This window comes from Gadus chalcogrammus, chromosome 14, assembly GCF_026213295.1.
Source record: "Gadus chalcogrammus isolate NIFS_2021 chromosome 14, NIFS_Gcha_1.0, whole genome shotgun sequence".
NCBI classification, from domain to species: domain Eukaryota; kingdom Metazoa; phylum Chordata; class Actinopteri; order Gadiformes; family Gadidae; genus Gadus; species Gadus chalcogrammus.
In genome coordinates this window covers 2,529,086-2,541,349 of record NC_079425.1, presented here as the reverse complement: position 1 = coordinate 2,541,349, position 12,264 = coordinate 2,529,086, and the positions used below count along the sequence as shown (strand labels likewise).

The 12,264-nt window shown below is 47.5% G+C and overlaps 1 protein-coding gene across 1 annotated transcript; it reads right to left on the bottom strand.

Annotated features, from left to right (window-relative positions):
• Window positions 1-3,112: 3,112 nt before the first annotated feature.
• LOC130403237 (para-nitrobenzyl esterase-like) lies at window positions 3,113-12,054 on the bottom strand. The gene is given in 11 exon segments (XM_056607497.1): window positions 3,113-4,766; window positions 5,195-5,425; window positions 6,075-6,242; window positions 6,582-6,640; window positions 6,813-6,934; window positions 6,937-7,008; window positions 7,944-8,140; window positions 8,799-8,906; window positions 10,245-10,659; window positions 11,087-11,357; window positions 11,929-12,054. Coding segments are annotated over 10 exon segments (1,779 nt in total). The 5' UTR covers window positions 11,351-11,357; window positions 11,929-12,054; the 3' UTR covers window positions 3,113-4,623.
• Window positions 12,055-12,264: the final 210 nt, after the last annotated feature.

Here is a 12,264-nt window from a genome sequence, read left to right as displayed (position 1 = left end):
TCAATATTGTATAAATCCCCCTGATTACTGCGGAGAATCAATTATACCCTGACTCTGGCGTACCTGAACACATGCCTTCCATTCAATTAACTCTGAGTGCGCCTCGTATTGATCATGAAACCACAGAGGTTCCAGGTTTGGGCCGCCTTGCCCGGGAGCAATCAGCCCAGCGACCTGGAGAGCCCAGCGGCCTGGAGAGCCAAGCGGCCTGGAGAGCCAAGCGGCCTGGAGAGCCAAGCGGCCTGGATGGTCCATCAGAGAGAGTCGCGGGCTCTGTGGACAGCCTGCCAGGTCTCAATCAGTAATATAATCGCCCTGGGAACCGTCAGCTCTGCCCGCATGCGCCCTATTACTGCCCTCCCTCACCCACACACACACACACTCCCACACAGACCTCTCCCACACACACACACACACACACACACACACAAACACACACACACCGAGCTGCTGTGTTCATCAGCACAGAAATCATGACAGGAGAAAGAAGCTCTGAATGAAATCCGAAACGCTCGCTGTCTTTCTGTTTTTGTGTTTATGCGCGCACTGCGACGCACAACGACGCACAACATCGCTGGCCTTGGTGTGACGCGGGGCGTGTGTGTGTGCGGTTGGATGTCGACTCCGAAACAAAGCAGGGAGGATATTAATACTGGATTATCCACATTCTCTAGGGGGATCTTTACAAATTCCCAGAGTCACAATCCGGATGCACTAGAGGGCACATCCACCATTTGGATTAGGGCGATCGCTAAAGCGGGATTATGCAACCAGAGTCATGTTATTCCCAATCTGGGAATGAGTCGAGAACAAAGGGCTGTTGGTTCCGGTGTTCCACTATGGTCCATGATGAAGTAAGCTGGAAGGTTGCTAGGCCCTCCCATAATGCACCTCTGTACAGTCAGCGTGTCAGAACCGCCCCGTATCAGATCAACGCTTGGGATTGGCTTGATGCAGGCCAGGTGGCGGACACCAGAACCAGAGCAAATTAAACATGAGCTCACAGATCCGTCTTGTACTCCCCCTCACACCGCTCCTACGCACTTATTGAATGTTTGGACGTCCTGGCACTTATTGTACACGCTTATGGTATGTTGTATGACCTTGCGCTTAAAGATATCTTATCCAAGCTATCTTTGTTGTCTACGGGGAATGGGTTAACCTAGCGATTGTTAGTGCTTGGCACTTTTTTGCACTATTAAAATCCTTACTGTATCCTTACTGTACCGACGGCTGTACCTACTGTAGGTTGCTTTGGATAAAAGTGTCTGCTATATGCCCTCAATGTTAATGTTCCAATGCTATGGCTGTGTGGCTTCATGGAGAGATCCCTGGATCTCCCTGAAGATCAGTCCTACACTACCTCCTACATGAGGTCGCTAAACATTTACCCTGTCGGTGATTGGCTGAACACACGGTCTTGAACTTTGTCAAACAGAACGGAGAGAGTTTGGGAGTGAAAAATGCCGAAGCTGCTTCCAACATAGTAATGATACTTTAAACCCATCATCAGAGCCATATGGCCGGGGCCCGCATGCGGTCAGCAGCAGCAGCACACTGGACCAGGCTGTGGTAGACTGGCCCGGTCCCAGTTCCCCTGAACGATTAGAGGGAGGCTACAGCCGGCCATCCAGCCAGTCACTATTTAAGGGTCGAGGCTACAGAAACATGGACAGTTGTTTCAAGGAGCCTCATTCCTGCTCACTCGGACAACTGTGTTCAGAGGCAGAGTACAGTGTGTTCAAAAAGCCTTGTTTTACTACGGTAGGCCAACGACCACTATAGGTTTATATTTAACACTCTCCGGACATAAAATGTTCATTCAAATGCACTGGTGATGAGGTCACAAAAACACACACACACACACACACACACACGCAAGCACCCAACACACACACACACACACACACACACACACACACACACACACACACACACACACACACACACACACACACACACACACACACACGCGCGTCACTTTGTTTTGGAATGCAGCTGCAGATCAGCTGTTTGCTTCTGGATACCCAGACTCCACCGAACCGGCGATGAACGCTATAACCAATAATGCTAAAATGAATTGCGTACTTGATCAGATACTTTATTACTGAGAACCCAGGATGCATTCCGTTGAACGAGGCTCATAATCAGGGCAGATGATGCTCATGTTGAATAGGGACGCGATTTTGGTCTTATTCATCATTTTTCGTGGAGCGAGGGACGATTACATCGAACCCGCAGTATAATTACGAGCGATAATAACCCACATCTGGAAAAACATCCATAGGCAAATCCATAGGGTAATGGAGACCGCGGACATTGACTCACATCACTTATGATAAACAAGCAGAATCCATAAGCTGTATGAGTAAAAACTGCGAGTAGAATATAGAATAATAGAAAATATGCATTACCGTGTTGATGGGTTATCTCTCTGCGCTGTCAGTGCAGACACAACGCTGACAATCTGCTGCAGGCATCCTTTTGTCGCTTGTGTAATTCGGGATCCAGCCGCGCTGTCACCTTTCCGCCGAGTTGACAACAATAGCCGCTCTCCTCCGAGCATCATCCCGTTGTGGTGAGCGAACACGCAACTCAGGCTCTGGGCCACGGGATTGGCTGCTGGTCCGGGGTCACGCGATTGGCTGCTGGTCTTGGGTCCCAGGCTCCGACTGAGCAGGCGCGGCGGCGTGGCACCGAGCAGCCGATCTGTCCCCGTTGCCCCATAACTCTCTGAGCAATCAGGAAAACGGGGATTTGGAGACACTTGGGGGGCGTCTGCAAAAATAGACCTACATCCGCACATATATTTATACATCCATTTAAGCCCATTCATGAATATAGCCTGCTTTATATTTTATATTGCAAATAATCGTTTAGAATACATGGAAATAACATAAACACAGAAAACGGCATTAACGCATTGCATTGGACGTTTGGATTCTGGTGACATCTGGTGGACAAGTACAGAACTACAGAGAGGATACGCACACATTTATCGGTAAACATGTAGGCTGGCCTACTTATGAAAAGGCCTGAATCTTATCTATTCCATGGTGTAAATAATTCATAAAAATACAAATAAATAACATGAAACACAGAAAATTGATTTAATTTAAACTTTTAATTCACTGGGAAATATAAAAAGGTAATTGTGGAAACATGGATTTGCAAATGTGCATGGCAGATAAGATAGGTGTGACCTTTGACCTGTATACGCTTACATAGTATATATAAAAACAATGTTTGAGAAAATGTAGCCATTACTCCCCCCCACCAAAAAAAAAAGAGTAATTTACAAACAATATTTCAAGGGAACATGCTTAGTTGTATGTTGCCAGTCTTGCAGTTTCCCTACTCAAACTTCCTAAAAAAGGAGTAGTACTGTAATTAATACTGTAATGGTAGGTTTGGGGAGTATAGCTGCATGATTGTATGGATTTAGTGGGTAATCTAATACATCTGTGTACACTGGCATTCATGCTCTTCTCTGTCCATCTGTAATCCAATGCCTCCAACTGTATCTGGCCAATGTACTGTAGGTCTGTCCAATCAAATATAGCCAGAGACAAACTGATATATTTCAATATAAAATGAGGAAGTTAATGTTATTTATCTTATATACCTGGCGTTTTTTTCTCTTCCGGCTGGTTTCTTTGTTAAATTTCCGATACAGCCCGACCTCACTGGAATAGTTTGATAAAAGTTGTTATCTTTGCGTTGGTCTCATTTCACAGTCGTGCTTCAGTGGAGGTCAAGTTCTGGATCACCAGACGACTGGGATCAGTATGGATTCATGTACAGTAGGAGTAGACATCCTATACCAACACCTTCAGTGTCTCCCAATCCCCATCTCCCCATGAAAACTACAAATAAACACACACACACACACACACACACACACACACACACACACACACACACACACACACACACACACACACACACACACACACACACACACACACACACACACACACACACACAATAAACCTGATAAAACCTCCCTTTCCTGCTCCTCGTCGCATCCCAAACAGAAGAAGACATTTGGACAACAACGGGACGAGAACGTTTGTTGAAACAAACGTGCGTCTTGGCAATATGACGACTGTGCAAGGGGTGCCATGCGAGGCTCAAGGAGGAGGTTAAAGACGGCGGAAGGCAGCGTAATGGCAGGCAGAGACACTATCTGATGCTGCTGGGTCGTAGCTCTGGTACACTTCCAATGGCTTCTGGTTCGGTTTCTATGGCCTCCATGCATTTACATTTAGTGCATTTAGCCGACGGTCCAGGAACCCCATGAGACTCCGCTAGCGGTAGCTGGGGAACGAACTAGAAACCTTCTGGTTTCAAGACGACCCTCTCTACCTCCTGAGCTAAGCCGACCATACCATATTGTTATTACTAGAGTACACCGCCGAATCTGCTCTTCGTCTGACGTCAACAGGAAGTGGGGACAGTCCCAGCAGCTCAGTGTAAACAAGGTGTTGGCAGCTGTTAGTTTGGTAAAAGAATAGTGGTTTATAGTCATTAGACAAAGTGGCATGGCCTTAGGTGAGCACAGCGGTGAATCAAATTTGGCGTTTCCACAGGGTTGACCCACAGCCCTGGGTGTTCATCTGGTCAGTTGACCCAGGCGTAGGCATCGAAGCCATTGTCCTGCCACAGGCGACAGCGCTCATCAGAGTAGCTCTGGACCACCTTCAGCCGGTTGGACAGGAGAGCAGTGGCTGATGGGAACTCTGGCCACTCGTCCACCATCTTCCCTGGAAGTCGGTAAAGAAGGAAGGCAGCAAACAACGTTTAGTCGCCGGCTGGTACTTTTAAAAATGGAAAACACGAAACGATACAATTAAAGTATACAGTATACTGTTCATTTACATTTAGGATATTTAGCAGACGCTTTTATCCAAAGCGACTTACAAAGGTTTATAAACACATGCAGAACCCAACGGCGGAGTCCAAAATGCGATGCATCCAAGGCGTCTTGCTCAGGGACACCTCGACACTCTGGGAACGTACTAGCAACCTTGCAGTTACAAATCACCCCGCTCTACCTTCTGAGCTAAGCCACGTTGGTCCAATGCAAAGTCGCCATACAGCACACATTGCTCTGTTCTGATCCGTACATAGTGTCCGTGGAGACCTTTAAATCCCAATGATCATTATCATTAATATAACAAAGCAATCCTACTAGTTTTGGCAAAGTGGACGAGATGGTGTCTGAAGAGGAGCTGGAACTCCGTGTCATTTGGGGAGAGGGGCTTCTCCAGGAGGGCCCCCAGGCCGTCGAAGAAGGCCAGGGCGTCCAGCATGTGGAAGGAGAAGCGGCTGTTGTAGGGCACCAGGTCCTGGCCCGAGGTGTTCACCGCGCTGGACGGTGTGTGCGTCACCACGTAGCGATACACGGGACTGCTCAGGGCCGCTGGGTCAACACAACACAAGGCGAGTCAGTTCACAAAGCTCTCTGCTACGATTGCCGCCTCAACGGTTGTTGATAACAACTAGGCTTTTCTACTTATGAAAAGGCCTAAACCTTATCTATTCCGTTTTTGAAATAAATATAAAAAGTGCAAATAAATAACAGGAGACGCAGCAAATTGAACTGAAGTATTGCATTTCAACTTTAATTCGGGGGGACGCACACCAGGCCATTTGGCCGTGGCTGTTGGCCGTTTTCACACCTAACCGTGCTCAACTGGCCCCATTGTTCTCTGGCCTGCATTCACACTATGCCATCTGGCCGTGGCCGTTTGCCGTCGCAACTGTGGCCTGGCCACGGCATCTTTTCCGTGGCGGCCCGTACCGTAGCAGCACACCTCTCCCAAGTGGCCAAGTTGGCCTGGCCTGGCCAGACTGGCCACACTCACACTGGCAGATTTGAGCACGGTTAGGTGTGAAGACGGCCGCGGCCAGATGGCCTAGTGTGAGTGTACCCTCACAGTGAATTATAAAAGGGAATTGTGGAAATGTGGATATGAAAATGTACATGGCAGATACTGATGTAGGTTTTACTCCATGACTCTCTTCATGAGTTTGTATAGTGTGTGTAATAGTGGGTGTGCCAGGCTCACCTGCTGCCCTGGAGGCCTCCTCGTTGCTGGGGCAGGTCACCCTCATGTCCGACACCATGGTGGTGTAGGCCCGCTCAGGACAGCGGTCCAGGGTGGGACAGGGCGCTGAGCTGGGGTAAAGGTCCAGAGCGTCCTTGGGAAGGTCGTCACCGAAGGGTTTCAGTTTGTCTGAGGCAGAGAAACGGGGGTCAGAACTGGAAATAGCTACAACTTGATTCTTGTTGACTATATAAAATATGACTATCTCTGGAAACATATTTTTCTAGAAGTAGCCTACAGAATTTTTCCAGAATTACCTTTCTAGAAGTACAGGATCCCTTTAAAAACAATACACTCTGCTTTTCTCCAATGTTTCATAGATTGAAAAGCAGAAAACATTCACTTTACAATGTTTATTATGATTATTATATGTTTGTTATTCCCTCACAAATCCCTAATTTCTTATCTAGTATTGATAATCATACCTATTACATTGTATACAGGAAGGCAACTCATCAAGGCTCTCACCGGTAACAAACCACTGGTAGTCATCCCAAGTCCAGAGAGAGATGTTTGCAGAAGAAGGGCTAAGGGGGAGAGGAAGAAACATATTCACACTAATGCAGATGGCGCACACACACACACACACACACACACACACACACACACACACACACACCACACACACACACACACACACACACACACACACACACACACACACACACACACACACACACAGCAGGAGGGAGTGGTCACCTAAAGTCCGCCTCCTGCTCCGTCGTGCCCACCACGATCGGCACGTCGTTGTAAAATCCTCCTCCTCCCTCCGCCGGGGTGTCAGGGAGGACATGTCCGTCCACGACCAACCAGGGGGCCGTTAGAACTTCCCCTTGGTGGGCAGGTCCATCATACCGTCTCCTGCCCAGGATGGGTACTCCTCCCACGGGCTGGCCTGGCGGAGGTACAGCAGTGAACACAATGAACGGCAGGAGGTGTAAACGTACGGTGTAGAACGTAAACGCCAGTGTTGTGCCTGAACGCGTTCATTGAACAATAGTTAAATGAACAACTATGTTAGTTAAATTGCCTTCTATGGGCAAAAACTGTTGGTTTATTTGCCGATATGAAATTAACTGCGCCCATTCCTTGATTTGTTCTGCCGCGGCACTCCAAACTATTAATTTTGTTCCAATGTTTGTCCGATCCACTCCAATAGTGGTCCTGCATTGAGTTTAAATCCAACTCGAACAAATAAATGGTCCAATTTTAAGTTTCATAGAATATTTAAACATTCCCAGTCTTTGAAACCTTTCATACCGGGCACATTAAATAAGTGCACGCCCCGCCACTCGTAACACACTTGTAATGTAGTTGTCAATTGGTTATTTCGGACATCACAACCAAAATTTGGAATTACTCAAATAAATTGCTGTTAAATAATATTGAAATAATTCACTACTTCCTACTGTCCTGTTTTTCTTATAATAATTCCTCATTAAAAAAGACCATTCAAGCAGCAAGTTTCTCCTCATGTTTTTGAGAATATACTGTAGGGTGAAAGCCTGCAACTGCCACTAGTGTTCATGGAGTACTGAATGGGACAGCAACAAAGCATTAAAGCAACAATGGGGAAGGCTGTCCCCTCAATGCTTATGTATCCTTGGTTGGATAAGGATTCAAAATTGGATATGAAGATGATAATTGCGGTCTGTGGTTCCATATGGGCTGAGACAATAATTTTGAAAGATAATAGCTTGCAATTTTGTATTATGAACAATGAACTGAACTAGTTCTGTATACAATTTGTGAACTGAACTTTGAACTAGTTAATGTAGAAAGTGAACTTTCCCAACACTGACTGTGGTTGCGTGTGTCTGTGAGTCCTACCTGGAGGATCTGTGAGACGGACAGACGTCGGAGGCAGGCCAGGTCGGTGCAATCCGTCTTCCGCAGGAACACCAGGTTGTCTGCCTCGGCCTTCGCCAGCGACGCGTTTTGAACCGTGGAGCCGCTCATGACCACCGCGGCGCTGAACAGACCCTTAGCCAGGGGCGACTTCAGCAGAGTCCACACCGAGGTGCCCCCTGACACACGGGGTCCAAAACACACGCTTTATTACACAATTATCAACAATCAATTATCATCATCTTAAGTCTCCATCGCACCAGTACATTACAAAACAAATCGAAAAGTACTATAATTACAATACCATAACAGTTTGTACTTTTATGGATTGCATTCGGGAATAAATGCAGTTCATGCATGTAATAGAGTAGAAATCTGCAAATAATTATTTCTGTTTGCTAACACCAAATGTATAATATAACACAGTGAAATAATCCACATGCTACATCTACTATTATACCCAAGAAAAGCTCTGACAAAGTGTACTCTGGAAAATGTATATGCAAACAATACAATTGATATTATTATGTAATTATATCTCAGCTTAAACACTAGAACGGGATAGACATATTCAGAAACAACTTCTAGATGTTTGTCATGTTACTGAATCCAGCACTTTTGTATACTTTACTTCAATGTAAATAAATGTAGTGTATCAACTTTAACCCAAACCGACGATAACCTTTTATGGTCATTTTGACGTTCCACAAAACCAACTGCCCTGGCAGTTTACAGCAGGTTCCTGCAGTTGATCCAGTGTTGGATCAACTTGTACTACAATGATAGAAACATTTCCCAGGTTAAGTGAGGAGAGGTATTTGTTGTTTATGTTCATACCAGAGCTGTGTCCAAATATGGTCACGCTCCCTGGGTCGCCTCCGAAGGCGTGGATGTTCCTCTGAACCCACTGGAGGGCCGCGATCTGGTCCATGAAGCCATAGTTCCCTGGGGAGAGGAAAAGTGTGCCAAAGCTGGAACATAACCACCACTGCATGACTTGGTAAATACAACACTGATTCCATGTGAGTGAGTGAATCACATGGTTAAAGCGGACATATTATGAAAACAACACTTTTCCTGGGATCTGGGGTGACGTTTTGGGTCCCTGGTGCTCCCACACGCATACAAACTTTGAAAAAAGTCTGTACATTAATTTTTCCAGTGAGATATGCATTTCTGTGAGCACCCCGGCTACAGTTTCCAAACGAGTGCGTCAGTCTCGGCGCCCCCTCCTACGTAGGAAGTACGTAGGAGGTACGTAGGAGTACACTTCCCCACCCCCCTCCAATCAGAGCATAGCTAAGATTTTGTGGACCAGCGGACGAACAGCTCCGGCGGGGTTGAGCTCGGCGGCAGCCCTGCAGCTCAATCCCGGGAGTACAATCCCTTTCTCCTCCATGTCGTGGTTCAATATGGACTTCAGAGAGTCAAGGCCAAAGTTCCTTTCCCCCAATTCTTCTCAACCATGGCCGAGAAAACCCCTATTACGAATCTTTACTTGTTATGTAAGTACCAGACTGAGACGTCAGATGCAGTCTTTATGATTTAGAATATCCTCCGAGGTGCCCAAAGCTTTTTTTTCGTGATATTCTATATAATATTATATAAATACCTATATATATTGTATAATAATATTGTTCTTATATTATATTATATATAGAGCGAGTCCGCAAACAGCAATCCCTTGTCCTCCATGCTGTGGTTCACTCTGACTGCTCATTGGTCAATGGGCAGCAGCTCATTTGCATTAAAGCTACAAGCACCAGAAACAGCGCATTCTGAAGGGACTGAAACAGAGGAGAATAGATATTTTTTCCAAAGCTTCAAAAACATCTCCTTTAAGGCTAGGGTTGATTTGGATGCATTTCATTAGTCACATATCTCTTTGTATCCTGAGAGCAGAAATGTAATCAAATCAAACAAAATAGTTCCTAGCCCTGCAGTAAGCACCCGAGGTGTTGGTTGGGCTGCCCTCCCTGTCTCCTATCCCCTGTCTCCTAGCCCCTGTCCCCTATCCCCTGTCTCCTAGCCCCCTATCCCCTAGCCATCCTAGCTCTGCAGTAAGCCCCTACCTGAAGTGTTGGTTGAGCTGCCCTCCCTGTCTCCTATCCCCTGTCTCTTAGCTGCCCTCCCTGTCTCCTAGCCCCTGTTCCCTAGCCCCCTATCTCCTAGCCCTGCAGTGAGCACCAACCTGAGGTGTTGGTGGGGCTGCCCTCCCTGTCTCCTAGCCCCTGTTCCCTAGCCCCCTATCCCCTATCCCCTAGCCCTGCAGTGAGCACCAACCTGAGGTGTTGGTGGGGCTGCCCTCCCTCAGAACCTCCAGGGCCAGGAACCCCAGGGCACCCAGCCGGTAGTTGAAGCTGACGTAGACCACCCCCGTCTCAGCTGCCAGCCGGGCCGAGGGCGCGTACCCGGGCTCCCCCCCGCTGAGCGAGGTCAGGTACCCCCCGTGGATCCAGACCACCACGGGCAGAGCGGCGTCCGGCTCCAGCGAGGGGGTCCACACGTTGAGGAACAGGCAGCTCTCGCTGCCCACCCTCCGGCTGGTCCGGGGGTCCCGTTGGGGGCAGACGCCGCGGAGGCGGCTTGCGTCCCCAAAGCCGTTGCCTGGGGTCAGCCTGGCCGGGGGGGCCCAGCGCAGCCGGCCCGTCGGGGGGGAGGCGTAGCTCATGCCCCTGAAGGAGTAGGCCCCGTCCTCCTGGAGAGGAGAGCGTGACAATTTCATTTCCTGTCGTAGCTTGGATGGTTCACCCTCCAAAATGGCGCCTCGATATATCGCGTTTCAGTTGATACATCATTATATCCGTTTTCTTCATAATATTTTGATACACATTATTTTAATGACTACTCTGGTGTTTTATGATGTAGTGAATTAATTTGTATTCTCTTTTATCTGTTGTTTATTCATCTGTTTAGATATCTTTATTTATAGTCATCGGTTTTTTTATTGTCTGTACACAAGGACACATTCAAAATACTCCTGGCACCTGAGTGATCTGTATAAATAAAGGTTGCATCTAGTTAAATCGATTTAAAAAACAGAATAAAACTAAATTAGCGAGTGCTACATAAGTATTAGTACATCCCCTTTGACTCACCCATCAACAACATGAAAACTGACTCACGTGTCTCCCCTCGAAAACCCCGACATCGGTGGTGACCCGGGCCAGGTTGCGGGGCAGCGTCTGGGACAAATAGGCCAGGTACGCGGCCAGGCCGAGCATGGAGAGCACGGCCAGGCCGATGAGCGTGATGCATCCCTTCGAGAGCACCAGCAGGGGGCTGACGTAGTTCCTCCGCCGGACGTACTGCACCTCCACCTCCGCCTCCTCCTGCACCAGGTAGCGGTACTCTGCCCCCTCAGGGATCTCAAAGGTGTCCTCATTCATCTCCGCTCTGTGCGGGCCATTGGGGACGGAGAGCGACCGTTACTTTGGGGAATAATGATGCATGCAAAGGCGACGTGTGTGACAACTCACAGGGACGACCAGTCCGAGAAATACACACGCACAAGAACGCGCACGCACACACCCCTACCCTCACAGACAGAGACACACACGCAAACAGACAGAGACACATACACACACATATACACACGAGCACACGCACATGTACACACGCCCACACATCACTTGGGTTTGGGACCACCCAACTGAGAAGCAAGCACACGCACACGCACACACACACACACACACACACACACACACACACACACACACAGAGCATTAGGGTAGATGTTTTGCCATTTCATTTCGTCTTGTAAAGGCATGTAATTGTTAAATAACGCGATTTTTTTAAGGAACTATATACGCATGTAAACAGAATAACGGAACCACTGAGCGTCTTCCGTTCCAACCCTGTTGCATTGTCTCTACGACAGCTTCCTGCACGTCTTGTTTCGTTTGGCATCAGCAAGATAGAAAGTGACATATTCTCACTTTGTGTCAGGAGTTGAACTCAAACTCACCATTTCAAGAAACTGCCGCACATGCGATTGACTTTAAGTCGTTATAACAACGAGACCTAAAGTGACGCACTTATCTCCTGCTGCGTTACGCGTTACGCGCAGGGAAGGACAGGGAGGGCACTTTGTTCCTAACTCCAACCTTTAAAGAGCCAGTGCACATAAACGCTCAGGGCTGCAGCGTGTGTTGGAGGCGGTGCGATGGTGCAGAAAAAACACCAACAACGTGTTGTTATAAATGGTTGCGTTGGGGAGTTGTTTGCAAAGTCAGAGCTGATCATTTGTTTATGATTTTATTATTATCATTTATTAACTTAACTTTGTATAATTTGATTGTCT